At 46.1% G+C, this 27817-nt stretch overlaps 2 protein-coding genes across 8 annotated transcripts in view; both read left to right on the forward strand.

Annotated features, from left to right (window-relative positions):
* Positions 1 to 27817, forward strand: part of IQSEC1 (IQ motif and Sec7 domain ArfGEF 1) — an 801393-nt gene that overhangs the window by 625869 nt on the left and 147707 nt on the right. The window lies entirely within an intron of this gene.
* Positions 18020 to 19059, forward strand: LOC122738995 (translation initiation factor IF-2-like). The gene is made up of 2 exons (XM_043980866.1): positions 18020 to 18436; positions 18972 to 19059. The coding sequence occupies exon 1, from the start codon at positions 18024 to 18026 to the stop codon at positions 18426 to 18428; it is 405 nt and encodes a 134-aa protein (XP_043836801.1). The 5' UTR covers positions 18020 to 18023; the 3' UTR covers positions 18429 to 18436; positions 18972 to 19059.

Consider the following 27817-nt stretch of genomic DNA (forward strand, 5'->3'; position numbering starts at 1 on the left):
GGGATCCATATGGGAGCTCTGTCTTCTTTCTTCCCAAACAGGAAGGCCAGGGGTCAGAGGGGAGATCGCCATCCAGGTTTCTTTGAATGGGGAGTAAGCAGACAAAGGTTCCATTGGCCCTAGTCCATTCCATTTCTTTAACTAACTCTTTGACCTTGGGCAAGTCCCTTTCCCTTCTCCACAACTGAATTTCATCTTCTATAACATGTGGGGTTTGGATTAAATGCCCTTTAAAATCAGTCCCTCCTAGCTGTAGGATGTTGTGAATCTGCAATTCTCCCAGGGAAGATGGTATGGTTTTCAATAGACATGTCTCTAGTGGTCAGTCATAGAAATGGAAGTGAATATACTCTAGCTAACCTGGGAATTCCATTCCCAGAATCACAGGATGTAAGAGCTAGAAGAAGCTTCAGAGCCCCTAGCCCAACCCCATCACAGAGGAGGAAAGGAACAGGAATTTGTCCAGGTTCACATAGCTAGTTAAGACTCAAACCCAGGTCCTCCCTGAAAGACCAGGGCTTGTTCCACTCTGCTCTACTGCCTCCTACCACTTCCTACCCCACTGAAAAGGACTCGAGATATCACAAGTTTATGTTGCTAAAAAGCTAATGTGGAACTTTCTCAATTTGGAGTTTTACCTTTTTTCTGTGTGTGTTTTTTTTAAGGGAGGCAGTTGGGGTTAAGTGACTTGCCCAGGGTCACACAGCTAGTAAGTGTTAAGTGTCTGAGGCTAGATTTGAACTCAAGTACTCCTGACTCCAGGGCTGGTGCTCTATCCACTGCGCCACCTGGCTGCCCACCTTTTTCTGTTCTAACCAAGGAAACTAGCAAAGGAAAGTACCTGTCTCAACCTCTACTTTCTTTGTAAGAACCTAACTTGTGATGTCTGGGTCCCAGAGCCTGCCCCATCACGCTGTTCCAATATGCCCTGCCCAGGTTGGCCATAGATTCTCCTCCTATGAGAAGGCCACAGGAGGTATGACACTACCATGAGGTACAATGAGTGGGCTGGAGACAGCTTCCTCTCATGGCAGGAGGGGCCACGGGAGGAACAGATGCTACGCAACATGGCAACCACAGCCCTGCCCCTGGCCTGATGGAGGTTTTGTGGTCTGGGCCTTTAAATGCCGCCCACTCCATTTGGCCCATGTTCTGCAGCTAGGTTCCTTTAGCAGTGCTCTGGAAATGTAGGAAAAGCCTTCTCCATGCTCAGAACTCAGAACCTCCTGGCCAGCATGGTGTGGTAGAAAGAGCATTATACTGGGGCTCAGGAGACTAGAAATTGGGACTGAGAGATCCGGGTTTCAGGTCTGCCTCTACAACTTGAACGTCAGCTCCTTGAGAGAAGGGGCTATCACATTTGTATCTTTGGGTCCTCGGTACACAGCACAGTCCCTGGATCCTGTTGTTGTTCAGTTGTTTTTCAGTCGTCTCTGACTCTTCATGACCCCCATTTGGGGTTTTCTTGGCAAAGACACTGGAGTGGTTTGCCATTTCCTTCATCAGCTCATTTGACAGATGAGGAAACTGAGGCAGACAAGGCTAAGTTACTAACTCAGGGTCATTAGTAAGTGTCTGAGGCCAGATTGTTTAAATTCAGGAAGATGAGTCTTTCAGACGCCAGGTCCAGTACTCTATCTACTCTACCATGTTACTGCCCTATTTAGAGTCTAAAAATCCCTAATAACTGCTTATTGAACTGAATTAAATTATGGCCTTGGTCCATTCCAGCTCTAAATTCTAAAATCCTTTGATTACTATTGAATCTGTTTTTATCCCCAGCAACTAACAGTTCCTTCCATATACAGTAGGTATTTAATAAATGATTGTTAACTGGATGCTTCAAGTCTGGTGCCCCATGGGTAATAGTAGTAGCAGTACCCTAGACTATTGATGTAACTCATGCCAAATTTGGAGTCCCATGAAGTCCAGAACTGGGCCTGTAGTTGGTGACTGTAGGATCCCTGTCATTTGCTGCAAAACCCAGACCAGCAGAAACTGATACTAGAGCCAGCCCCCTTTGCAAGTGAACCGTGTTGTTGGGGAAGGCTTCATGTCGTGGCTCAGTTCCTCTCTCTCTCTCTCTCTCATGCTCCTATTCCCACAGAGGCCACTAGGGCAAACTTGAGAATTCTCATTGTTCAATTATGCAAACAGCTTCTCCCACCTGCTCTTCCTTCCTCTTTGGCTATCCTACAATCTGTTCATAATCATGCTTCTGGGTTGTGGTTGGCTTCCTCAGTGCTGTGTTCCCATTATCTTCTCGTTACCGTGATGTGTGTGAGCAATCACGGATGTAGAGCTGGTGGAGACCTGGGAGGTGAAATGGGTGGAAAGTTAGCTTCAGAATTAAGAAGACCCAGATTCAAGGCTTGCCTCTGACTCATACTGACTTGTGACCCTTGGCAAGTCATTTGATCAATCAAAAAGCAATTACTGGGGGCAGCTAGGTGGCACAGTGGATAGAGCACTGGCCCTGGAGTCAGGAGTACCTGAGTTCAAATCCGGCCTCAGACACTTAACACTTACTAGCTGTGTGACCTTCGGCAAGTCACTTAACCCCAATTGCCTCACTAAAAAAAAAAAAAACTTAAAAAAAAAAAAGCAATTACTAAGCACTGACTGTGTGCTGGGCACTGAGTGCTGGGATTACAAAGAAAAACAAAAGCAGTGCTTTTATTCAGAGGGCTCAAATCCTAATGGGAGAAGCAACGTGGAAATAAATTGGTACATACAAGATATACGTCGAGTAGGTGGGAGGAAATCTCAGAGGGAAAGGCAACACTTGCTGGGATTTGAAGGGGAACTTGAAGAAAGTCAGGACAACTAAGAAGTGAAGGTGAAGAAGAGCATTCTAGGCATGAGGGCACAGGCAGTACAAAGACATTGCTATTGCTGCTGCTGCTGCTGTTGATATTGTTGTATTGACAAGAAAGACCTGGAATCAGGAAATGAAGCCTAATGTGCAAGAAACAGCAAATAGATCAGTGTAGCTAGAGTATAAACTAGCAAAAGGCTGAAGGACTGGAAAAGTAGGAAGGGGTCAGGTTATGAAAAGCATTAAATGCCAGGTTTGTTGTTCAGTCCTCTCTGACTCTCTGTGGCCTTATTTGGGGTTTTCTTGGCAAAGACACTGGAGCTGTTTTCCATTTCCTTCTTCACCAGCTCATTTGACAGATGAGGAAATTGAGACAAACAGGGTGAAGTGACTTGCCCAGGGTCACATAGCTAGTAAGTGTCTGAGGCCAGATTTGAACTCAGGAAAATGAATCTTCTTGACTCCAGGCCCAGTATTCTATCCACTGAGTCACCTAGCTGCCCAAAATTACAGCTAGAAGACTTTACATTTGATCCTGGAAGTTAACAAGGAGCCAGTAGACTTTACTGGGTAAGAGGACAACATGCCACACTTTAGGAAAATCACTTCGGCAGCCACCTGGAGGATGGATTGGAGCTGGGAGACTCAAGGCAGGAAGACCAATTAGAAGTCTGTTGCAGGGGGCGGCTAGGTGGCACAATGGATAAAGCACTGGCCCTGGATTCAGGAGTTCCTGAGTTCAAATCCGGCCTCAGACACTTGACACTTACTAGCTGTGTGACCTTGGGCAAGTCACCTAACCCCCACTGCCCTGGAAAAAAAAAAAACAAGTCTGTTGCAGATAGTCCTGTGAAAAATGGGGACATATACTAGGGTAGCTTCTCTGTGCATTGAGAGAAGGATATGAATGTGAAAGATGTTATGAAGGAAGTGACAAGAGTGGTAATGGATTGGATCTGTAAGATGAGTGGGATGGAGGAGATGAGAGAGACCTGAAGGTTACAAGCCTGGCTGACCTAGAGGACAGTAATAGTGAAGTTCAGAAAAGAAGAGTGTTTGAGGGAAAGAGCATGGCACGTTCCATTTTGGAATCTTGACTTTGAGATGCCAATGAGACATCCAAGACATCAAGCCCAGTAGAAAAACTAGGACTGGATATAAAGTCTGTATAGAGAGGATAACTGAATCCACAGGAACTCTGATGTGTGGGATCTAACAACAGCCCTCTTGTGGAAGATATGGGTCCTTCCTCCTCTAGAGCCGTGCGGTCTAGGGCCAGATAATGTCAACTGTGTATTGCAATAGCAAAATCGTTGGATCTGAAGTCATAGAATCATCGATTTTGAACTGAAAGGGATCAGAGATCATCTGATTCCTGCATTTTATAGGTAGAGGAGAAGTTAAGTCACACAGGTACTGAGTTACAAACCTAAGGAACCCTGGGTTCAAGCCTAGGGTTGAGCTTAATCCTAAAATGTAGCCTCTTCAGGGAGTGCGACTGATGTTTGGGTAGTCCTCCCTACTCCTTAAGAAAGTCAGCCCTGGGCAACTAGGTGGCACAGTGGATAAAGCACCTGCCCTGGATTCAGGAAGACCTGAGTCCAAATCTGGCCTCAGACACTTGACACTTATTAGCTGTGTGACCCTGGGCAAGTCACTTAACCCTCATTGCCCTGCAAAAAAAAAAAAAAAAGAAAGAAAGAAAGAAAAAGGAAAAGAAAGAAAGTCATCCCTAAAGAGAAGGACTACAGGGTGATATCTAAGGGATGTAAAAACTAAAGATATCAATAAAAATCTACTTTAAAAAAGTAAAGAAAGTCACCCTTATTGCCAAGTGACCCAAGACATCATGGCGTCTGTTCTGGTGACCCTAGTAAGTAGGGAAGAGGTATAGGATAGAGCTTGTTTTAGTCATTAAAAAAACAACAACAAATGGTCCACCATCGGTTGCTCTAATTAGTAGCAGATTTTCTATTGCAGCTAATGATGGATCATTAGATCCCTCCCCACCACCACATGACTGCATGCTTCACAACTCAGAGGCAATATTAAGCCCAGTACAATTTGCTTTCCCCATTGATGCATGCATTTCTGTGTATGTGTGAATGTCTGTACATGGATTGCTTTGTTGATGAGGTAGAGGATCACAGAACTTAAAGTTGGAAGGGTCCTTAAAGAATATCTTTTCAAAGGAAACTAAGGACCGGTGAGTGGCTTGTCTACAATTACATTCTGGCCTCCAAAATGATCGTCATTTGGAACACTGGCCAGAGCTAATAAAATAGCACCGAAGAGAAATAAATGTAAAGATCTTTACCTTCATTAAATCAAATCATTAACTGTACAAATACAAAGCAGAACTCCCATGGGAAAATCAAAAATTATTCAATGATGAAAGAGGCTACCCACCTCCTGATGAAAAAGAGGTAAAAGACAGTGCAGACTGGGGCATTTGGGGGAGGGGCATAGCCAATGTGGGGATTTGTTTTGCTTCATTATACATGTTTATAATAGGGATTTTGTTTTTCTTTCTTACTCTATTAGGGAGGAGGACAAGGGTGAGTGAGGGGAGAAGGTAGATTTTCATTAGGTGAAAAAAAAATAATTAAAAAATATTTAGTGGGGCAGCTAGGTGGCGCAGTGGATAAAGCACCGGCCCTGGATTCAGGAGGACCTGAGTTCAAATCCAACCTCAGACACTTGACACTTACTAGCTGTGTGACCCTGGGCAAGTCACTTAATCCTCATTCCCCTGCCAAAGTGTGTGTGTGTGTAGAGAGAGAGAGAGAGACCCCCCAAAAAAGACATCAGGGTTGTCCTCACATAACCTCTAACTAGTCTACTTCTCTTTTTTTCTTTTTTCTTTCTTTTTTTTTTTTTTTTGGTGAGGCAATTGGGGTTAAGTGACTTGCTCAGGGTCACACAGCTAGTAAGTGTTAAGTGTCTGAGGCTGGATTTGAACTCAGGTACTCCTGACTTCAGGGCTGGTGCTCTATCTACAGCACCACCTAGCTGCCCCTCTACTTCTCAATGTAGGCATTCTAGAAATAGCCCAGCCATTCCAATGCCCTAGAACTATCTGACTCAGATTCTCTATGGTGATCTCCAATCTCCCAGCACCCCACCATCCAAGGGCACAAGGCCCAACACTTAAGTTAGTACAGAGGATCATCCGTCCCTGCCCCATCAATTCAGGGAGGGAGTGGCCTGTCTTTATCCTTTGCCTCTGACACCCAAGCAGAAAGCTGATTGGATCTTTTCCTTCACCCGGCCACCATTTCGTTCCAGAATTTATGGCCTCTGGCCTAGACAGTGGCAATAACCTCTTGATTGGTCAGCCTGCTTCCTGTTCGTTTCCTTTCCACCATATACTCCACCCGGCTGCCAAATCATTCTTCCTAAGACACAGGTCTGACTTTGTCACCGCTCTCTTCAAAAATCTCCTATGGTTCTCTATGTCCTCTAGAAGCAAATTCGAATTCCTCACCCTGGCATTTAACATCCCTCACTATGTACTCCAGAAACCACTGTAGACTTATTTGACAATATTTCTCATCATGAACTCCCTGTTCCTGACAAACTGACTGACTTATTGTTCTCTGAATTTGGCAATCCATTTCTAGACTCCATGGGTTTGCATGGGCCGTTAGTGACATGCCAGCATCAGGACTCTCATAAAGAAGGTGGATGAAACCCCAGAATTTAGAATGAGAAGGCCTTCCTCAAAGCTTGAAAGTGCTCATCTTCAGACTAATAAAGGACTGTCTTACTTTACAAAGCTGGTATAGATGTTAATTCCTAAATGGAGAATTTGTGATCCCAATGTGTTATTCCATCTTTGTATTAAATAACTTAAAAAAAAAGTTTAGACAAATTCAGGATAGGAATTGGACACGGCATTTCCTTAGTATAAGAAATTCCCTCTACCCATACAAGTCAGCAGCTTGTTTTCAAAGTGGAATCTTTAGAGGTTACCCGAGGGAGGTAGTTGTGTCAAACCCAAATAGAAACAGAGGCCACTAATTCATATTGACTGAGTTTTAAAATGGAATGTTATCTGTGTTTTATTGTATTTTTATTTAGCTTGTTAAATATTTCACCAGTTACATTTTGATCTGGTTCAGACTAAACTTGGGAATGCTGCCCAGATCCATGTTTGACATCTCTGGCCTACAGCAGGGGCATGACTTAGCCAAGGTCACACAGCCAGTCTGTGTGAAAGGTAACACTTACACCAACATCTTCCCAGCTTTAAGACCAGCTCTCTATCCACTATTCCATGCTCCCTCTGATAGTAATTAATGGACAAGAATCCATAAGAAATTATTTCAGGGAAAATAGGATAGTTTGGGGAAAGTCTTTAAACTTTAAAGTTTGTCATCAACAACAAGAAACAGTAATGAGAGAGATGGGTAGAGCTATGTGGATAGGAAGGAAGGAAGGAAGGAAGGAAGGAAGGAAGGATCAATCTTCTGGTTTCCAAAAATTTTGCATATCTTAATACTCATTTGGCCTTCAAAACAACTCTCTAAAGTAGGCAACCTAACTAGAGAAGGACAATCCTGTCTTCCAGTAGACCCTCAGACTAAGACAAAATCTAAAGACTGTAAGGTACTTACTTCACTTCCTATGTTCTATTATGTTGGGACAGAGACAAATCCCTCTAGCAAGATCACATCCCAAACCATTCCCTTAGTCAAAACTCCCTATTTTTCACCTTAGTATTCTTTTTTTAAAAATTCATTTATTTGTTTATTTATTTTTATCATAGAAGTCTTTTATTATTTTCTAGTTACATGTAGAATTCGTTTTCGATATTTGTTGTTATAAGATTTCTATGGGGCAGCTAGGTGGCGCAGTGGATAGAGCACCAGCCCTGGATTCAAGAAGACCTGAGTTCAAATGTGACCTCAGATACTTTATACTTACTAGCTATGTGACCTTGGGCAAGTCACTTAACCCCAATTGCCTCACCAAAAAAAAAAAAAAAAAGATTTCTAGTTCCAAATTTTTCTCCCTCCCTCCCTTCTCTCCCTCCTCCCCAAGACAGCAAGCAATCTAATATAGGTTATATATGGACAATCACATTAAACATATTTCTGCATTAGTCACGTTGTGAAAGAAGAATCAGAACACAAGGGGAAAACCTCAAAAAACAAAAACAAAAAACAAAAAAAGTAGAAACAGTCTGGTTTGATCTGCATCTAGATTCCACAGTTCTTTTTTCTGGATTTGAAGAACATTTTCCATCATGAGTCCTTAGGAATTATCTTGGACCATTCACATCAGCATTCTTCTAGTGAGGCTTTATAGTTGTGAATCCTGGAAAAAAATAAGCACTATTTTTAAAAATCAAATTTGAATTAATTGATTAAAAAATAAAAATTGTAGGCAACATACAGGGCATGGAGAAATCCACGGTGGGCATAAGTAGGTGGCAAGCATACCTGTTATCAATAAAGACTTGGGTGGAAGAAGTAGCCTCAGAAAGTATATGGCTGGAGGGAACAGCTAGGTGGCACAGTGAATTAGCCTCAGGAGGACCTGAGTTCAAATCCGGCCTCAGAGACTTGACACTAGCTGCGTGACCCTGAGCAAGTCACTTAACCCTCATTGCCCTGCAAAAAGAAAGAAAGGAAGGAAGGGAAGGAGGGAGGGAAGGAGGGAGGAAAGAAGGGAGAGAGGGAGGAAGGAAGGAAGGAAGGAAGGAAAGAAAGAAAGAAAGAAAGAAAGAAAGAAAGAAAGAAAGAAAGAAAGAAAGAAAGAAAGAAAGAAAGAAAGAAAGAAAGAAAATGACTGGAAAAGAAGGGGAGCAGCCAATCACAGAAGAAGAGCCAAGGATGATGGATGAGCATCCCAAATGTTACCCTTGTACCTACAAAATATTAAAAGGAAGGCCTATAGTATATTGGGCAGATGCTTCCCACTGGAGAATAGGGACAGAAGTGCCATAAGGTGAGAAATAGTGCATGGGTTGAAACCTGCCCTGCTAAAGGGAATGTGCACATTTATGGCATCTAGTGAACTATTCAGGGGCACAGCAGAGGTGGTGGAAGGTACAATCATCAGGCTCCAGGGGAGAAGTGTTTAAAGAAATGACCCTTTCCTTCCTGTAGCCATGTTGCTATGCCTCTCCTAAAGTCCTAATCCAAGGACCCTGGGTTCTTGAAGGCCATGCCAGCAAAGGACATGTCTTGACAGGTTCTCCCAAGTTGGAAAGGCTTCAAGTACAGACCTGGTAACAAGCTATAAGCCTATTGTCCCAGGACCAGTCTTGTTAAGTTCCCAGAGGCTCACCATCTAGTTGACAGCAGGGTGATCCATTTTCAGCCATAGCAACTCTCAAGGACTGTCTACTGAGTGGCGAAGGGGTTACAAGCTGTCTTCAGTGGAGGGAGTAACCACTCAGATGAAATAGCATATCCTTGAAGTACTGAAGTTTTTATACAGGCTGTCCCCCAAAGCTTCCATTTTAAGCTTCTAAAACTACACAGAAATTCATGCACCTGTTGCTACTGACTATATGGTCATCCTGTTATTGGGATGTGGGGTAAGGGAAGGATGTAGGGACAAGTCATCACTTGGAGGGAGCAATGGAATCCTGCTGATGTAGTACTCTCATGGGCTTTGGAAATACTGGCCCCTGAAGTTGGTAGAATGGGGTAACAGTAGTGCCAGGTTTCATGAGAAGAAAAACCAACAATAAGTGTTTTGTTGGGTTAGGAGATAGGTGTAAGAATTTCTTTGCCTAAAGTAAGATGGCAGCTTAATGGAGGAGCCAAGGCAGAAGCCTAGGAAACAGGGGAAACTGAGTTTAGGTGATGAGTGATTCTATGTCACTTTTTGGCCAGATTGGGAGGATTTGCAGATAAGATTCTCATACTCTGTAAATCAATGCTTCTGGACTCTCTGTGGGGTTGGGGGGGTTTGTTTTGTTTTGTTTTCTCTTAGTTGCTAGTGAATCTCTTTTGAAATATTTGTTTTTTAATGAACTAGGGGAAAGTAGGGACTGTCCATGTGAAACAAAGCATTGTCTTTTTGGAAAGAGAGGAAGAGGGAGGGAGGGGGGAAAGGAAGGGAGGGAGGGAAGAAAGAATGGAGGGAGAGAGAGAAAGAAGGAGGGAAAGAGAAGGCTGGAGGGAGGAGAGAGAGAGAGAGAGAGAGAGAGAGAAAGAAAGAAGTAAGGATTAACATGAACCTAGGGGCAGCTAGGTGGCACAGTGGATAAAGCACTGGCCCTGGATTCAGAAGTACCTGAGTTCAAATCCAGCCTCAGATACTCGATACGTACTAGCTGTGTGACCCTGGGCAAGTCACTTAACCCTCATTGTCCTACAAAAGAAAAAAAACACACTAAAAACATGAACCTAGTAAGAAAACAGAAACCACCAGAGAGGCTTAGCCGTGCCGCCTGCCCTGCTGGGTACCACTCCACTGGCTACTACTCCACAGAGCTGGGCCCCCTTATTTTACTGGGTGAACTGCATTGGATAGTGGGTGGGAGATTCACTGTCACTGAGTGATTGCCGCCAGGACGCCTGAATGAGTCACATTCCCACAATGGCAGGTGGATGAGTCCGTGCCTTCTCTCCAAGGTGCTCCTCTTAATGAAGACCCTGAGTGCACTAAGATGAACCTTCCAAAGTTCAGCTCCATTGGAACTGCAAAAACTAATCAATCAGCCTTTATTAAGTTCCCACTATGTGCCAGACACTGTTCCAGGGTCTGGGGATGCAACTGCAAATGATGAAATAATCTCTACTGGCAAGGATCTTACACTCTAATGAGCGAGGCAGTTAATAAGTATATAAGTATACAAAACATAAATATAAAGTGAATAAATGCAGATCTAGACAAAGTCTCTAAATTTACTTGGGGGAGGAGAGTACTAGCAGTTGGTAGAATGAGGAAAGGAATAAATACTGCCAGGTAAGAAGGCACCTGCCCCACTCCTGGTAATTATGAACTAAGAAGAGCCAGGGGGAGATGTCCCTTTCCAAAAGAAAATAGATACACATACAAAAAATATCCGAACACATCCCAAGAGAAACACTCTTCCACATAAGGAATAGAGTAGATGCAATCATGCTAACATTCTACAGCCTGTGGTCTGGGCAGGATGCTAGATACAGCCAAGGAAACCTCCCAGGAAGTGTTACAGCTGGGAAATTACAGATCTCTATCCTCAGCACAGAATCAAGGCTCTAAAGAAATCACCCACTGACCCTCCTGGTTGAGACCCAGAGGGCAGCCATTCCTGCAGGAGAACTAGGGGTAGCTCCATCTCCCCTCTCTGTCCCTTCTCTCAACATGGAAGACCCTGGCCCTGGGTATGCACCCTTGGAGTAGATGCTGCACCGTTTGTACATTCCCAGAAAGGAAGAGAGCAGTGTGAGCCCCTGGGAACTGTGCCCAGCAGCCTGCGAGCCTCCCCTTGGCTACACCCGACTAGTTCTGGGAAGGTCATGCCACTGTGAGCATTTATTTTTCAGCCATGAAACCCCCTGAGTGTGGAAAGAAAGACCATATTGGGCCATCCCAACCGAGCTTATAAGGGACACCAGGCCCTGTGTCGCAGACCCCTCTTTGGATCTGGCTCCTAGGTGCAGGATGGGGTTGAGGGACAGTCCCTGCATGCAGTAGCACCACATCTGGGCTAGCAGACAATCCCTGGTAGCATCCCATGATGTTCTTAATTAACCGAACAAAACGTCTCATGGCAGCATCACCCTCTACTGGCCTCCCGGGAACTCATTAGTGCACATGGCAAAACTCTAAAGAGGCTGCTGCCCCAGCCCCGGTGGGACAAACAGGAGAGAGAGAGACAGAGAGGATGATGGGGGGCTATTCCATCATAACACAAAGAACTCACCATGGTAGGTGTCAAAACTTGGTCTCCTTGCTAACAAGCAGATGCTCGTTAAAATTAAACCCCATGTGGAGGGAATGAACAAAGACAGGACAGAAAGCAGAGACCTGTCTCAGAGAGCTGGATGTCATTAACACTCTACACTCCTGCCAAACTGGGCTATGAGACATTTGAAGAGCAAGAGAGCATTTCCAACTGGGAGCTCTGGGAAGGCTTCATGGAGGAGATGGTTTTTGAGCGACATCTCGAAGGCTAGGATTCCAACTGGAAGAGATGGAGTGTGGGTGGGAGACATTCAGGGACTCGGGAAACAGCCTGAGATGAGGCAGGAAAACTGAGTTTGCAGAACCCTGGATAACCCAGTTTGGCTGATGCACAGAGACGCTGAAATAAAGTTGTAGAAGGAAGCCCACAAAGGAGGGCTGGGCCCAGACTGATGAGAATGAAAGGCAAAGGGAGTCTGAGTAATTACAATCTATATTCAGGATCAGAATAACTCATTTTAACTTCCTTGTCTACAAAATTTCTCACCAGAGTCTCACATACACAAAGAGAAAATAGTCTATTTGAAATTTCAATACCTATGATTTTCCCCCAGCTTGTTGGCTTCCAATATATGGGGAAATTGGGGGGGGGGCGCGGATAGGGGGGAAATGAGGGTTAAGTGACTTGCCCAGGGTCACATAGCTAGTAAGTGTCCTCCTGAATCCAGGGCCGGTGCTTTATCCCCTGCACCACCTAGCTGCCCCCTGTTAGGGGAAATTTAACAAGAGTCAAAGGTCTGGATGATCCATGTCAGCTAGCCCAGGAATCAGTGTTGTTCAGTGATTTCAGTTGTGTAGTCTTTTTGTGACCCCATTGGGAGTTTTCTTGGAAAAGATAAGTGGGTTGCCATTTCCTTCTCCAGCTCATTTGACAGATGAGGAAACTGAGGCAAACAGGGTTAAGTGACTTGTCCAGGGTCACACAGCCAGTAAGTGTCAGAGGCCAGATTTGAACTCAAGAAAAATGAGTTAACTCCATCTAGGTCCAGCATTCTATCCACTGAGCCACCTTGCTTTCCAACTATGGCTTAAGGGTACAGCAATCTTATCGCTCATGCAAAAGGGCCAGTGGGGTTCCCTACCTGCCTCCCCAAATTTTCTCACACCTGACTCCAGCTAAACATATATCTCCTCAGCACCTGATGGTTTGTGAACCTTTCCTTAGCACCACCACTGCCTACATGCGATACCAAGCTCCGTACCAGGCCATGAGGTGAGACATATGCAAAAATAACGGGAAATAGAAAGAGGATGTTAGAGGGGAATTATTGTCTGTGTTTTAGACACCAGCCCAGGCCCCTCCTCTGTCCCTTGATCTAAGTCACTTCACCTGGGGGGTCTCTTCTTCTTCGTAAGCTGAACTCAGGTCACATCTGATTCAGACTCCAAAAATGGAGTAAGGATATTTTTAAAATAGTATTCAGGGGCGGCTAGGTGGCACAGTGGATAAAGTACCGGCCCTGGATTCAGGAGGACCTGAATTCAAATCCGACCTCAGACACTTGACACTTACTAGCTGTGTGACCCTGGGCAAGTCACTTAACCCCCATTGCCCTGCAAAAAGAAAAAAAAAGATAAAAAAATAGTATTCAGATCACAGATCACTGAATAGTATATCTGGAAGGAACCTTGGCAATCATCCGTCCTACCCCCCCTCATTTCACAGACAAGGAAACCGAAGCCCAGAGAGGGGGAGTTACTGTTTCGAGGTTACATAACAAGTTATTGGCAGAATTGACCCCATATAACCCGAGTCTCCTGATTTCCAAGCCCAGGGCACTTTCCATCACCTCATCCCCCTTTCCGAAAGAAGTCACAACTGTCAGAGGTGGCAGTGATGGCGCAGTGAATTGATGGCACAATAGAGGCTGAGGAGATACAGCCTTGCATTCAATTAAAGCTTTTAACTTTTCAAAGTACTTTCCCATCCATTAGGCAATGTCAGTCCCAGGTGACAGTCTTTGCTAAAGGGTTAGACTCTTCAGTGAGGGTTTTCCCCTCAAAGAATGGCATTCTAATAGCATGCTAGGAGACTGGGGTGAAGAGTGCAGAGTCTTGGGACAGAAGCGGGTAGGCAGAGCCAGGCCACGTGGTGTGAGTTCCTTGGGAGCAGAGATGGTGTCCTTTTTATTTATTTTTTTGTTTGTTTGGGGTTTTTTGGTGAGGCAATTGGGGTTAAGTGACTTTCCCAAGGTCACACAGCTAGTAAATGTTAAGTGTCTGAGGCCGCATTTGAACTCAGGTCCTCCTGAATCCAGGGCCGGTTCTCTATCCACTGCGCCACCTAGCTGCCCGATGGTGTCCTTTTTCGTGTTGCCCCACTGAAGAGCTGGTTGATGCCTATTTCTCAAGTGAGGCGAGAGCTTGCTCCCAGGACTGGAAGCAGAGATGAGGTGGGTTACATCTGACTGGTCCTGCTCTCACGCCTTTCCCTGAAATTTGTAAGGGAGCAAGAGCAGTACCAGGCCTTCCTTCCCTGATCATAGATTATGGGCTGGAAAGGACTTTGAAGATCATCTAGGCCAACCTCCCAGAGTTGTTGTTAGGGTCAGATGAGATGTCTACAAAGTGCTCAGCGCAGAACCTGTCACAGAATATGCCCTTAAGAATATTTCTTAAAAAAAAAAAAATTAGGGGGCAGCTAGGTGGCGCAGTGGATAAAGCACCAGCTCTGGATTCAGGAGGACCTGAGTTCAAATCCGACCTCAGATACTTGACACTTACTAGCTGTGTGACCCTGGGCAAGTCACTTAACCCTCATTGCCCCACCCAAAATTTTTTTTAAAGAATATTTCTTTCTTTCCTTCCTTTTGCTAATTATGGGCTCTTCATAAGATCTAGACCTGGTTGTTCAGTCACATTCAGACTCTTTGTGACCACATTTGGGGTTTTCTTGGCGAAGATACTGGAGTGGTTTGGCTTTTCCTTCTCCAGCTCATTTTATAGATGAGGAAACTGAGGCAAGGAGGTGAAGTAACTTGCCCAGGTTCACACAAATGGTAAGCGTCTAAGGCTAGCTTTGAACCTATTTCTTCCTGATTCTAGTCCCGATGCTCTACCCCCTTCACCACATTGCACAGTCAGGATTCAAACTCAGGTCCTCTCACTGCAAATGCAAGGTTCTTTCTATTATACCACGCCATCCCTCTAAGAGCCATAGAATGAGAAGTAAGCTTTGAAATCATCTGGCCTCACTTCCTGATTTTCTAATTGGGGAAAGGCCAGAGAAATGAAACTTCCCTTATAATACCAACTATCTGGGGAGTCAGTGTCAAAACTGGGGCTAGCATTCCCAGTGTGGTGTTCTTTCCAATACTCCACACCCCCTTTTGCTATCATCCCAGGCACATGCTCAGATGTGAGGGAGGAACGAGGGGAGACTTTTTGAATTTGTGCAGAAGGAGCTGAATGATGGAGACAGACCTTCTTCAATATCTATTTTGTCACCAAACCTACACTAGTCTTCAAGGGGACTGAGTTTGGATACTTAATATGAGAGGATCTGAGACTGGGTTCTTCATTCATTCCTCCTCTTCTGGGAGATGGTTTTTGTGGGGGAAGGGATGGATGTTTCAGAGTGTTGTAATTAGAGGTGGGTCAACTTGTGGTGGGGATGACCAAGAGTGCCCCATGAGGGGCTTCCTCTTCTGGGAACTGGACTTCCCTAAGGCCTTGACACCACTGTACTTTATGAGTGCTGTTACCCCTTTTGTTGCTAAACAGGGGAGTTTGAACTCTGACCCAAAGAGATAGGCTCATTCCTATAGAGGCTTCATGAGGAAATTAAAAGGAAGTGGATCCTTGCTAAGCTCTGCTGACTTGAAAGAAAATAATAAGAAAAAAGCACAGAATCTAAGTAGGAAGGGACCTTGAAGGTCATCTCCAATAATAACAACTCACATTCATTCAGCATTTTACAGTTCACAAAGCACTTTTCTCACAATAACTCTGTGGGCTAGGTCGTGCCAACATCATTATCTCCATTTTCCAGATGAGGAAACTGATGGAAAGAGACTACATGACTTGCCCAAGGACGTAAGACAAGGTCATAGAATTTCAACCTAGAAGAGACCTTAACCCTTCACTTTACAAACATGGAAACAAACCAAGGTCTACTTACCTCCACAAAATTTCGTAGTCATTAATTACCCAAATTAAAACCCAAACCCAACTCTTCTGTCTTCCACTATACCATGGCAAGCCGTAACCTAACTAATGTTTTAGCAGAGCAGTCCCCTATACAACATACCTGGTCAATGGTCATCCAACCTGCTTAAACATTGCCACCTATGGAGAACAGTACTATATAAACAGGCTCTGATGCACCATTTAGCACCAGAAAATTTTGACAATAAGATTGCATCTATTTTAAATGGATTTTGCCCTTTGGTGTATTGTATGTACTAAAAGTGTAAGAAAATAAAAGCAGCTCTTAATTGTTAGAAATTGTCCTGTTTAGATGAAGTCCCCCTCTCTTTAACTTCCATCCATCAGCCTTAGTTCGACACTAAGGAGAATTACAGAATAAATCTGTTTCCTCCTTTCATTACAACTTTGAGCATATTTAAAGACATTTATCATGCCCTTCCCTAATAGTTTACTTCTCTAGGCTAAATACCCTCCATTCCTTTAACTATTACTCATACAAAAATAGTTTCAGTCCGCTCACCATCATAGTCACTGTTCTTTAGCTAGATGTGTTCTAGTTTGTCTGGTCTGTCCCTCCTAAAGTGTGGTACCTGGAACTGAAGCCTTTAAAATGTAAGTGAGGGGTTCAGGAGGAAAGAAATCAAATCATGCAGGTGCAATGCTGTGGGGCTGAGCAGACCTGGTGGGGTCCAAGAGGAGAACTCCAGCTGCATTCTCTCTGTAGAAATCAGGGCCATTTCATAGGATGGGGGCAGTTTGCCCTTCATGCTGAAGTTTAGAGGATCATACTCCTTGGGTGGGTAGGAACAGCCAAACTAGCTATTAGCTAGCAAGGATTATAGTTCAAATCAGAAGTTACCAGATGGCTCACTTCCTCCCCTGACATGTCACAGCCCAGACCTCAGGACATGGATCTGCCCTTCTCCCTCCCCTGGGGGTGACTTCCCCAAAGCAGCCTAGTGTTTTCCCAGTCTCCCTTTCATGGGACTTTGTATCCTGAGGTCTAAGGGTTTTTCTCCCCCAGAATCTGTTCATACTACTGGACTTTTTCCTTTCTGCCTTCTCTGTAATGCTCTTTGAGACTAGATCAGGTAAATAAATTATGGATTGTTGGTACTGGAAGGAATCCTTAGGCACCTATTGTCCTAAATGAGGGAAATGGTGCAACAATGGAGAGAGAGAAGGAAGTTGGGTAAAAGAACCTTTGGGGCCATGACTGATTTGACCCTGGGGGCTAGCCTGGCCATTGAATAGTTGGGAAAACATTGGGGTGCTGAAAGACTTGCCCCAGCTCTGGGGAAGATGTCGGGGCTTTGCATCAGTTGGGCCAAAACTAAAAGCTCTATCAGCCTGGGTATACCCCCGACTTAACAGGTGAAAACCCTGATGGCTCAGAAATTGTAAACAGCTCAACTCTTACGGGGACATTATAAAGGCCAGAGTGTGCTTTACCACACTTTGGCCTAGGATACCATCAAATTAATGAGAAGGTGGGCAAGTCACCCCCTTCAAACGGATAAGGAAAGAAAGAAACTAGTGATGGCCCTTGGGGGCCAAACTGGGCAGGGGCGGGTGATGGAAATGTCTTCGGCTTGACTGCTGAGTCCCCACCTCGTGTGATCGATCTAGAACGTCCTGGGGTCTAGGGATGCCAAAGCTGTGGAATCGATTAGGAGGCGAAGCAAGAAAAGTACGAGAAACCCCATCTCCAGAAAGCATCTGTCTCAGAGTAGGGACAGCTACAGATTTCCTGAGAGATATTACCCTACTTCCCCTAGTACAGTCCCTATCAACCTCCGGTTAGTGCCTTGTTCTGATGAAGGGCAAGAGGAGAAACTTTGATAGAAAGCCAAAGGTGAAATCTTCTTTCAACTCCCTCCTTTTATGACTGAGGAAACTGGTCTTACAAGGAGATTGTAAGACCAAGGAGATTGGGGGTGAATGGGGGTGGGGGGATCATCTAAAGGGGAAGAGGCACTGGCTCGCCGCTGAGAAGGAAGGGGATGGGCGGCTTCTCCCCCAGAGGTGACCCTGCGGGGCCACGGGCACCTCGTGCCCACGGCCCTGGCCAATCTGGGGCATGTGCCAGCCGGGCAGCTGACCTTGTAATGGGGACTGCTGTCTGGTCCGTGTCAACACAGAGATGGAGCATTACTCAGACTCCTTCTGCGGGAGCTGCGGCGGGGGAGGGATCGAGAGCGAGCGAGAGCGTCCGAGGAGGGGGAGCGAGAGAGCCAGGCAGCGAGGGCGCCGCACTGTGCTGGCCGCCCGGAGCGCCGCGGCCGCTTCCCAGCCCTCGCCGGGCTTTGGGAAGCGTCTGGGGGCCCCCACCCCGCCCCCGGCAGGCGGCCGGCCGGCCCCCGCGACGCCCTTTTCTCGGCACCCCTGGGTCCCCGCCCTCCCCAGCCCTCCCCACTCTGGAAGCGCTGGGCTCGGGAGTAGGCGAGAGCAGCGGCAGCCTGGACGAGGGCAGCGGCGGCTGGAGCCCCTGTCCCTGGCTGCCCAGGGCACCGCGAGCCCGAGAGCCGCGGCGGCGGCGGAGGGATGAAGTCAGAGGTAGGCTGGGCGGGCTGATGCAGTGCGGTCAGGACGGTGCGGCAGAGCCCGGGGATGGCTCACGGGAGCTTGCCCAGGAAGGGGGTGGCGGCCACGGAATCCCGAGGGGCCAGCACCTCAACGGGATCGTCGCCTAGCTCTCTGTGCCCGGGGGCAGAGCGGGGCAGGGCGGTGAAGCCTGGGCTCCCCTGGGGTTCGGGTTGGATGGGGGGGTTCCCTCTGCAGCCGGGGGTGCAGTTACGAGGGAGCTCTGCACACCCGTAATGTGGTGCTAGAGCCTCCGCGGGGAAACTGAGGATCCCTTACGCTGAGCGAGGGAAGCCCCGAGGACTAGGCAGAAGCCCCGCTTTGCGCATCTCTCTCCGTCCTTTGCTTTGCCTCCTTGTCTCTGCGAGCTCGCCTCCTGCAAGAGCTGGGGTAGCAGGTGCGCCGGAGGGGGCGCTTCCTGGGAGGCAGGCAGTCTGTCTCGGGGCAGGGGTGGGGGGGCGGCGTTCAGACCGCTCTGGACTCTGGAGCCGGTACTCCTCCCCGCCAGGGCACCCCTAACTTGCCGGCAGTTCCTTGATACCTTGGAGCCTAGGGAATGAATAGCTTCGGCTGGTGCCGCCGCCAGTCACGGTCCGGATCTGCCCTGCTGCTTTCATCCGAGGCCGACCTGGAGATCCAGTAGGGCGCAGTCAGCCCACCAGCCTGTGCGCCACCGAGGGTGAAGTATCTCTGGAATGAATTTGGAAACTGTGGTGCTTATGTCACCGTGAAACCCTTTGCTGGGGAAGGGAGGGGGGGAGAGGAGCAGGCAGGGGACTTGGGCTTCTTTCCCTACATAAATAGGTCACGATTTTCAGAAGAGGGGTGTGGCTCCCTCAGCCTGACACTCGTAAGGGTCGAATCGGCGAGGTGTCAGAAAGTAGCGATGGAATGTTTAGGGCTGGATCTCAGACTTCGGAACCTGTACTCCATAGCAGCAAAGGTGAGCGGCCTGTGATTGGAGTGGTTGAAAGTTTGAGGTCACTGCTTTACTAGGGAGCCGGAGTTTCTGTTTGTTTTTGTGCGCTTGTGTTTGCAAAGGACAAAGTGGACCTGATGATGGGGGCAGGGAGGAGGGTCCTGTTCCTTGGGGCAGTATTATCTGTAAAGTAACAATGGGGTTTCCGTATTTGCAGCTGCTGCTTTAAATTGCTTAGTGTTCAGGTTGTCCCACCTGATAAATTCTTGGAGCAAATGAACTAGAAATCTAACGTTGTCTCCCTACGTCCTCCCCCAGCTGGAAGACAGGCTGAACTGATGGACCAGCTGAGAGTACTTGTTCCTAGGCAGAGGCAGGAAAATAAAAGTCATCCCCTGGTTAGGTATTGCTAATTCAGTGGAGAGAGATGCTAGGTTCTTCAGATTGTTTTTCAAGAACCAACTCTTTCCCCCTCCTCCTTCAAGAAAAATGTAAATCTTGAAACTAGCAAGCTGAAACCAGTGTGATCTTGGTTATCTTGGGAGTTTGTAAATGGAAGTTGGGAATCAGTGGAGGAACTGAGGAGAAAAAGTGAATGGAGGTAGGTACTTCCCCACCTGGCTGGTCTGGCCAACCTCTATTGCAAACAAAGGCAATACAGTGTGTCCCCAAAGTCTTAGTGCGGTTTTAAACTAGACTTTTGGGACACCATGGGAAATAACTCTCAAGTCAGGTCCAGTTGCCTTAAGCTGTCAGTTGTCTTAAGATGTCTTAAGAGAATTTTAAAGCTGAAGAAAGAATCGAAGTGATGATCTATCTAGTTCTGTTGTTCCGTTTTACAAATGAGGAAACAGATTAGGGGAAGATCACCCAGCAAGTTAGGAGCAGAGCTAAGAAGGAATCCCATTCTCCTAGTGCAATATTCTTTCCAGGACACTTTGCTGTCGGAGCTGACTGTATATCTGACTCCCTCTCCTGTCTCCCCGATCTCTGGGCTCGTCCATCACATCACCCTCTCTGAAGGATGTACACAAGGGAACTAGCTAGCTTAGATGCCTTTTCTGCCTGGTTCACTGAGCCAGAAACCTGTCCAGGTTCAAGCTCTGATCTCAGCCACATACCAGAGAGACTCTCTCTACCAAAATCAGCCACCCAGTCAACTAACTAGTCCCTCTTTCAATGTCCTAAGATCCAAGATTTCCACCTGGAAGAGTCAGTAGCCATAAAGGTGAACTGCATGTTGGGTGCCTCTACGAAGGTCATTCATCTCATTTGATTGGTTTCCAGCATCTGCAACTGGACTTGAGTCCAGTCTGAAAACGTTAAGTAATCTTGCATCCTGTCATCAGAGTGTTGTTATGAGGTACAGGCTGGAGTGCTGGAGAAGTTCAGAGAAGGAAAAATGGGTTTTCTTTTACAAGGAAACATATTTTGGCTTAATGAAAAGAACTTATTAACAATCAAATCTGTCCAACCCTAAAACAGGCTGCCTTGTGAGGTAATAAGCTCCCTGTTAGTAACAAGGAGGGTGGTGAGACAATGAGGGATTTATACTAGATAATCTTGAAGCTCCCTTCCAGCTTTAAAATTCCATGATGCTTTAATATCCTAGCCTACATTGATCTCATTAGTATCTTGAGAATTAGAGGAAATTCTAGGGGCTACTTAGCATAATCATCCCACTCCTTACAACATCCCCAGTCACTTTCTGTACATGAGAGATAACTCCCCTTCCAGTAGAGGACTCTCAAAATTTCTTGGGCACCTACTGTGGACTAGAATTGCAAAGAGAATACAAGGGAAATGCGTGGTCAGCAGAATCATAGAATCCTAATTTCTTAGAGTAAAAAGAAACATTACAGATCAATCTCCTAGTGCAAACCCTTCATTTTGTAGATGAGGAAACAGCTTTAGAAGGGGGAATGGCTTGTTTGAGGTCACTGGTTTGTTTTTTTTAATCGTGTCCAACCTTTTTGTGACCCCATTTGGAGTCCTTCTGGCAAAGAGACTGGAATGGCTTGCCATTCCCTTCTCCACCTCATTTGACAGATGAGGAAACTGAGGCAAATAGGGTAAAGTGACTTGCCCAGGGTCACAGAGCTAGTAAGTGTCTGAGACCAGATTTGAACTCAGGAAGAGGAGTCTTCCTAACTCTGGGCCCAACGCCCTATCCACTGGACTACCTGGCTGCCTCTGTCACATGGTTAGCTGATGGCAGGCAAAAGGGAAGATTTTCCTGGCTCTTAAGTACTCAGTTCCTGCACTCAAGGTACTCTTTGGAGAGATAAGGTCAACCTGAAATGATTATGAAACACGGTACCAAACTGTGAGACATTGGCTCTGACAACAGAAGAAGGTCAGCAAAGGATGAAAGGAGTAGAGGCTAGTGTGGTCAGGGAAGCTTCCTGGAAGAAACTGGGCCCTGAAGGACAAGTAGGATCTGCATAGGCAGAGAAGGGGAGTCATGAGTTTCTTCAGTCCATGCGAGGTGGTTGGCAGCGCTAAACATTCTGCGGCTGGAGCAGGCAACTGTGTGAGGTAGAAGCCACCAAGTGAAGGAAATGAATAATCAAAGCTCCCCAGCCAGCCCACCAGACTGCCCAAGCAAAGGAGATCCTCCCAAGCCTTTGTAAAGCTGGAAAGCTAGAGTAGGGAGCAGGAGATGTTCTTGGGGAAGGAGAGGAGGATGTGGAGCCGTCCCTAGACCCACCTCTCAGGGCACAGCTGTGTATGATGCAGGCTGGTCAGATCTTCCTTCTGGAGGCGGGGAGGGGTGCCAGCATGTATGGGTCAGGGAGGTGGCCTCATGTGGCCTCCATGTGACCAGCTCAGCCGGGCTGGGGCTTTAGGAGCCTGGCAATGGGATTTCCATCCTCTTTCTAATGGCCACACTGGCCATCAGCCAAGAACTAAGCCTGTGAGAGTCATGAGAAGGGGCACGGGCAGGCAACACATACAGCATGAGAGGAACAGAGGAAAGTGCGGAAAAGTGCACTTCCTTGTCTTCTTCCTGCTCTAGTCCTTTATTCCTTCTCTTCTGTCTTCCTCTCTCCCCTCCTCCTTCTGGCTTGTCTTCCTCCTTTCCCTTTTTCTTTTCTCTTTCCTTCTTCCCTTCACCTCCTTCTTTCTCATCCCTTCTCTCTCTCCTCCTTCCTTCTCTTTTTCTTCTCTCTCCTTCTCTGCTTCCCCCCATTCCCTGTATAAGTTGTCCCTGCAGAACCTAAGGACTACCTTGAGAGATCCTTCATTCCCAGGGCATTACCAAGAAAGAAAAAGTCCCTTCTCCTTCCTCTACCCTAATCAATACTATCCCACCACCCCCAGCAGTATTGCTCCCAGGATGCTATATGTGTATATGTTGGTATACATGCTATATGTGTATGTGTTGGTATATATGCATATGTGTGTTGGAATACATGCATATATGTGTATATGTTGGAATACATGCATATATGTGTGTATGTTGGAATGTACATGCATATATAGGTATACTTGCTATATGCATATATGTTGGGATACATGCACATATATGTATGTGTTTGGATACATGCACACATGTATATATGTTGATATGTGTGCTATGTGTATATGTTGGTATATAAGCATATATGTGTGTTAGGGTATATGCATATATGCATGTTGGCATGTGTGCTATATGTGTATATGTTGGTGTACATGCTATATGTGTATATGTTGGTATACATGCTATGTGGGTATATGTTGGTATATATGCATATATGTGTTGGAATATATGCACATGTGTGTATATGTTGGAATACATGCATATATGCGTATATGTTGGAATGTACATGCACATATAGGTATACTTGCTATATGCGTATATGTTGGCATACATGCATATATGTGTATGTGTTGGGATATATGCACACATGTATATATGTGCTATGTGTGTATGTGTTGGTATGCATACATATATGCTAGAATAGGTATCGGTATTGTATGTGTTGGTATACATGTATATATGTTGGAATGTATGCATGCATGTATATATGTTGGTATGTTTGCTATATGTATGTGTGTTGGTATGCATGCATATATGTATTTATACATAACCCTGTGTGTGTTTGCGCTTTTACTCCTCAGTTAAGAGTTAAATATACTCTCAGTTAAAAGGAATAAGCATCCTTTTCAAGGCTGCAATCAAAGCCCCCAGAAGAGAGCTTAACCTGTACACTGTAACTCACCTCAGAAACTAGCCAGCCCCTCCACCCTGAAATAGAGGGCTGGAGCTGGAAAGGGTTTGGGGTTTTGAGATGTAAATGCGTGCTCCCCAGCTGCCGGCTGTGCTGGGGAATTCCCACAGTGCTGTGCGGTGCTGCTTAGAGACCACAGTGTTGGGTCTACATGCTACTCCCTCAGTACCAGGCCACTGGGGCCCCGGGGGCCTGCTTTGCATGTCAGTGTTATCCTGGATGGGTAGAGTGTTGTGGTCATGAGCTAATAATAATAATAATAACATTAATGGCTAGCATTTATATAGCACCTACTATGTGCCTGGCACTGAACAAAGTGCTTTACAAGTATTAGCTCATTTGATCCTTAAAACAATTCTAAGAGATGGGTGCTATTATTATCCCCATTTTACAGTTGAAGGAAACCAAAGCAAACGGAGGTTAAGTGATTTTCTCAGAGTCACACAGTCAGTAAGTGTCTGGGTTGGATCTGAACAGTGAGTGGGCTGAGGTTTGGAAGCAGGAGGCCTAGGGTATTGGGAAGGAAAGACACAGTATTTCTCTTTGAGAGACCCGTCTCATCTCTAATCCAACAGCCAGAGCTCAGAGGACAGGGGAAAGGTAGACCATTTCAGAACCAGGAGCCAAGGGTGGAGGGATGGATGATCCCACTGACCTCAGCCAATGGGCTTTCACGTATCCCCACAGTCAGGACAGAAGGAAAGAGGCCATTTTACTGAAGGAGATAGTAGAGACCCAGAGAGGTGGCCAGGATTGAGAACCATTGACTGTGAGGAGCTGAAGACAGGTGTGTGATGCAATGGAAGGACTTCTAGATTTGGAATGGCTTTGGACCCTGACCCTGACCCTCCCCATGTGACTTTAGGCATTTAACTTATCTGGGCCCTCAGCCCCTTACCTACAAAAGGAAGGGGTTTGACCAGCTGACCTCTGAGGTCACATACAGCTATATGCCATGAACCAAGGGTACATTTTACAGTGGGGAAAATGTAGCCGGGAGTGCAAGTGACTTGCTCAAAGTCACAAAGTCAGATTGTAACTGAGTCAGGATGAGAACCCAGGTCTTCTAACCTAAGGTACTTTCCATTACACTCTGTTGCCCCAATCAAAGTAGCCCAAGGTTATCCTCTAACCACTTTTGGCACTCCCAGACTCCACTGAGAAAACACCACCATTAGTGACCCACATAATTGATGCCCACCATAAATGACCGATACACCCAGGACCTCTCAGCCCCTCTTCAGTTTTGCCTTCAAGGGGCAGTTCCTCCTCTTACAAATTGGCTATGTCTTTTATTATCTGGGGGCTCAGAGGGAATCCATCATGATGGTAATATAGCCTTTTAAAAATGGTAAGTGCCAAGGTATTTTAATAACAGCTCACCCTGGGGTATCGTTGAAATGTTACATTCTTCAGCATATCCAACAGCAATAGGGTGTGAATTGGGTCCCATTTAAGCTTCCTGGTGCTGTTATTAAGAGTTTCCTGGTAGAGTGATAATTCCTTAAAGCCGCTTCCACAGAGGTCTTACCTTTTTTGTACCATAGAAATGACTTGTTGTATTGTCCAATTTAAATTGTATCTAAATCTTGATTTCCCCACCATCTGTAGTGAGAGTGGCAAGGGAAGGGAACGTGTTGAAGTATGGCATAGGCTTAAGACTCGGCACCCCTGCTATCTGTGTGACCTTGCCAATGGCTTCCTGGGTCCCAAGAGGTCTGCTCAGGCAGACTAGTTGGCTAGGATGTTGAGTTATTTAGTTAGTTCATGGAGAGGATTAATGTGAAGTAATCCTGCAAAAGTAGCCTGGACAAAGGTTGTAAAGGACTTTAAATGCCAAGCGAAGGAGTTGAATCTTTTTTCCCCAGGTGCAGTAGGGAGTCATTGAAAATCTTTGAGCAAGGGAGCAAACCACCTGATCTGTGTTGTTTCTGAGGCCATGCAACATGCACTATGGAAGCCTTTGTAAAATAAGGGGTAGGCAGGCAGAAGGAGGATGGGGAGGATAAAATGCCTTCACTTGGCTAAGAAAGGAGGGGTTGGGTGCCTCATCAGAAGCTTTAAAGTTTACAAAGCATTTTGCATACATTATCTTAGAGGAGTCTCACAACTATTTGAAGTGTAGTTAGCTAAAGGTTTCATGATCCTATTTTACAGATGAGGAAACTGAGCCCTAGAGAAGTTGATTTATCTATGAATTCCACTGATGGGATTCAAACCCAGGTCTTTCTGACTCCCAAGCCCAATGCTGATTTGGCAACAGCCTCTTCACCTCCAGTCTCTCCCTCCTTCCAAACAACTGTCCACACAGCTGCCAAAATAATCTTCCTAAGGTGCAGGTCTGACCGTGTCACTTTCTTGCTCAAAAACCTTCAGTGGCTCCCTGTTGCCAAAGAATAAAACACAAACCTTAATTGTGACTCTCCTCCTTCTTCTCTGACCTCCTTTTCTAACCTTATTTCATACTGTTTTTCTTCATGCACTCACATCCCAACCTAACTAGACCTCTGGCTTTCCCCCAGCTCAATATACTGCCCCCGTGCATTTGCGCTCTATTGCCTGGCATGCTGTCGCTCCTCACTGCTGCCCCTTGGGATTCTTTTCTTCCTTCAGGGCCCAGCTCAAGCTCAGCTTCCTCTATGAAACCTCCTCTGGTCCTCCTACCTCAAAGTATTTTTCCCTCTTCTCAGATATTCCTTGAGCATCTTGTCTAGCGTTCATCTCCTTTGTCCATTACATCCTGCTTCCAATTCAACTCGTCTGTGTACATGTCATTGTTTCCCTTGTCCAGCAGAACGGATGCTCCTTAAAAGTTAGGGATCAACATCTTGTTTTCCCTTTTCCTATGGCCCGCCCCATGTCGTCATAGCTGGAGAGCTAGCCTCAGAGCCGGGAAGACCTGGGTTCAAGTCCCACGGCCATAAGGCACAGGACAAATCACATTCACTTCTCAGTGCTCTGGGCAACTCTCTAGACTATAAGTGGTAGAGAAGGTGCCAACCAGCATCAGAAGCGGAAGTTTCTTCCTCTAGGAATTCCCAGTGTCAATAAAATGATAAGTCTCACCCCAATCCTGCTCCCTCCTCAGTCACTAGCATATTAGATTTAACAGACATGAAAGACTTAATAACTGTTTGTGGCATTTAATTGAACGCTTATCACAAGGAATCCTGCTGGCTACGACTCGTAACTAGGCAGGTGTGGAAGACTCCCTTCCCCTGGTTGTACGTGATTGTAATCTATGTCTGCTAACAAACACTGGCTGAGCATCCTGTCTGCATTGTCTCCAACTATTGTTTCTGACTTGTTGAACTGTTTCATGTCTCCCCAACTACCTACTTTAGGTCATTTCTTACGCTCCCAGGGCCTAACAGCCCAGGGTGCAAGGACTATAGCGTGTCCTTGAAATAAATAATTGCATGTTAAATTAGGTATTTTATTATTTAAAGGCAGTGTTGAACAATGGAAAGAACACTGGGCTACGAATCAGGAGGCCTGGGCTCTGTTCCCAGTCTGCCACTGACTCACTCTGTGTGGCTAAGTTGCTCCGCCACGGTGGGTCTTGTTTTCCTCATCTGTAAAATGAGACAGTTGGACTAGGTGATCTCGAGGGTCGCTTCCCTCTTTTACAGTCTATGAATTCTATGCCAGGTAGAGAGAGAAAAGGTGAGAAGGTCCTAGTCCATGGTCTTGAGCTTGTGGTCTGTTTGCAGAGAGCAAGCAACCTCAAAACAAGCACACAGCCATGTGTCCTTACTCGCCCAATAGCCCGGCATGGTCTGAAGCTGTTAGTGCCATCATGAATCAGGGCAAATGGAGGTTAGTGAGGAGTTTGCAGGGCTCTTGTTGGACCCCAGAGCCCCAAGCTGGAATCCGCCCATAGCGAAATCCTCCTAAATCAGAGAAATTGAATTAGCTTCATTATCACTACGGGCTTAACTTGGGGCTGGGAACTGTCAGGCCCAGCAGGGTGCTCAGCAGCACCAAGTGATGGTCAGTAAAAATCTGCTTAACAGACGCAGCTCCCGAGGTCTGGGACACAGTTGAAAATCCAACCGGGCCGAAGGAGCGAAAGAGTGTCTTCCTGGGGAGGCCAACGTGGAGGTATCTGGGGGAGCCGGACAGTGTGAAGCCCTCAGCCGTCCAGCCCTAGGAGATTTCATTAGATAAAGGAGAAAGAGCATCTCATTGGACTCTGCTCTCCAGTCCTGTCCTGTGCCT

This window comes from Dromiciops gliroides, chromosome 1, assembly GCF_019393635.1.
Source record: "Dromiciops gliroides isolate mDroGli1 chromosome 1, mDroGli1.pri, whole genome shotgun sequence".
Classification (NCBI taxonomy): Eukaryota; Metazoa; Chordata; class Mammalia; order Microbiotheria; family Microbiotheriidae; genus Dromiciops; species Dromiciops gliroides.

Excerpts from the sequence above, each read along its gene's own strand:
- LOC122738995 (XM_043980866.1), top strand. The coding sequence starts at position 18,024 with ATGGAGCATTACTCAGACTCCTTCTGCGGGAGCTGCGGCGGGGGAGGG.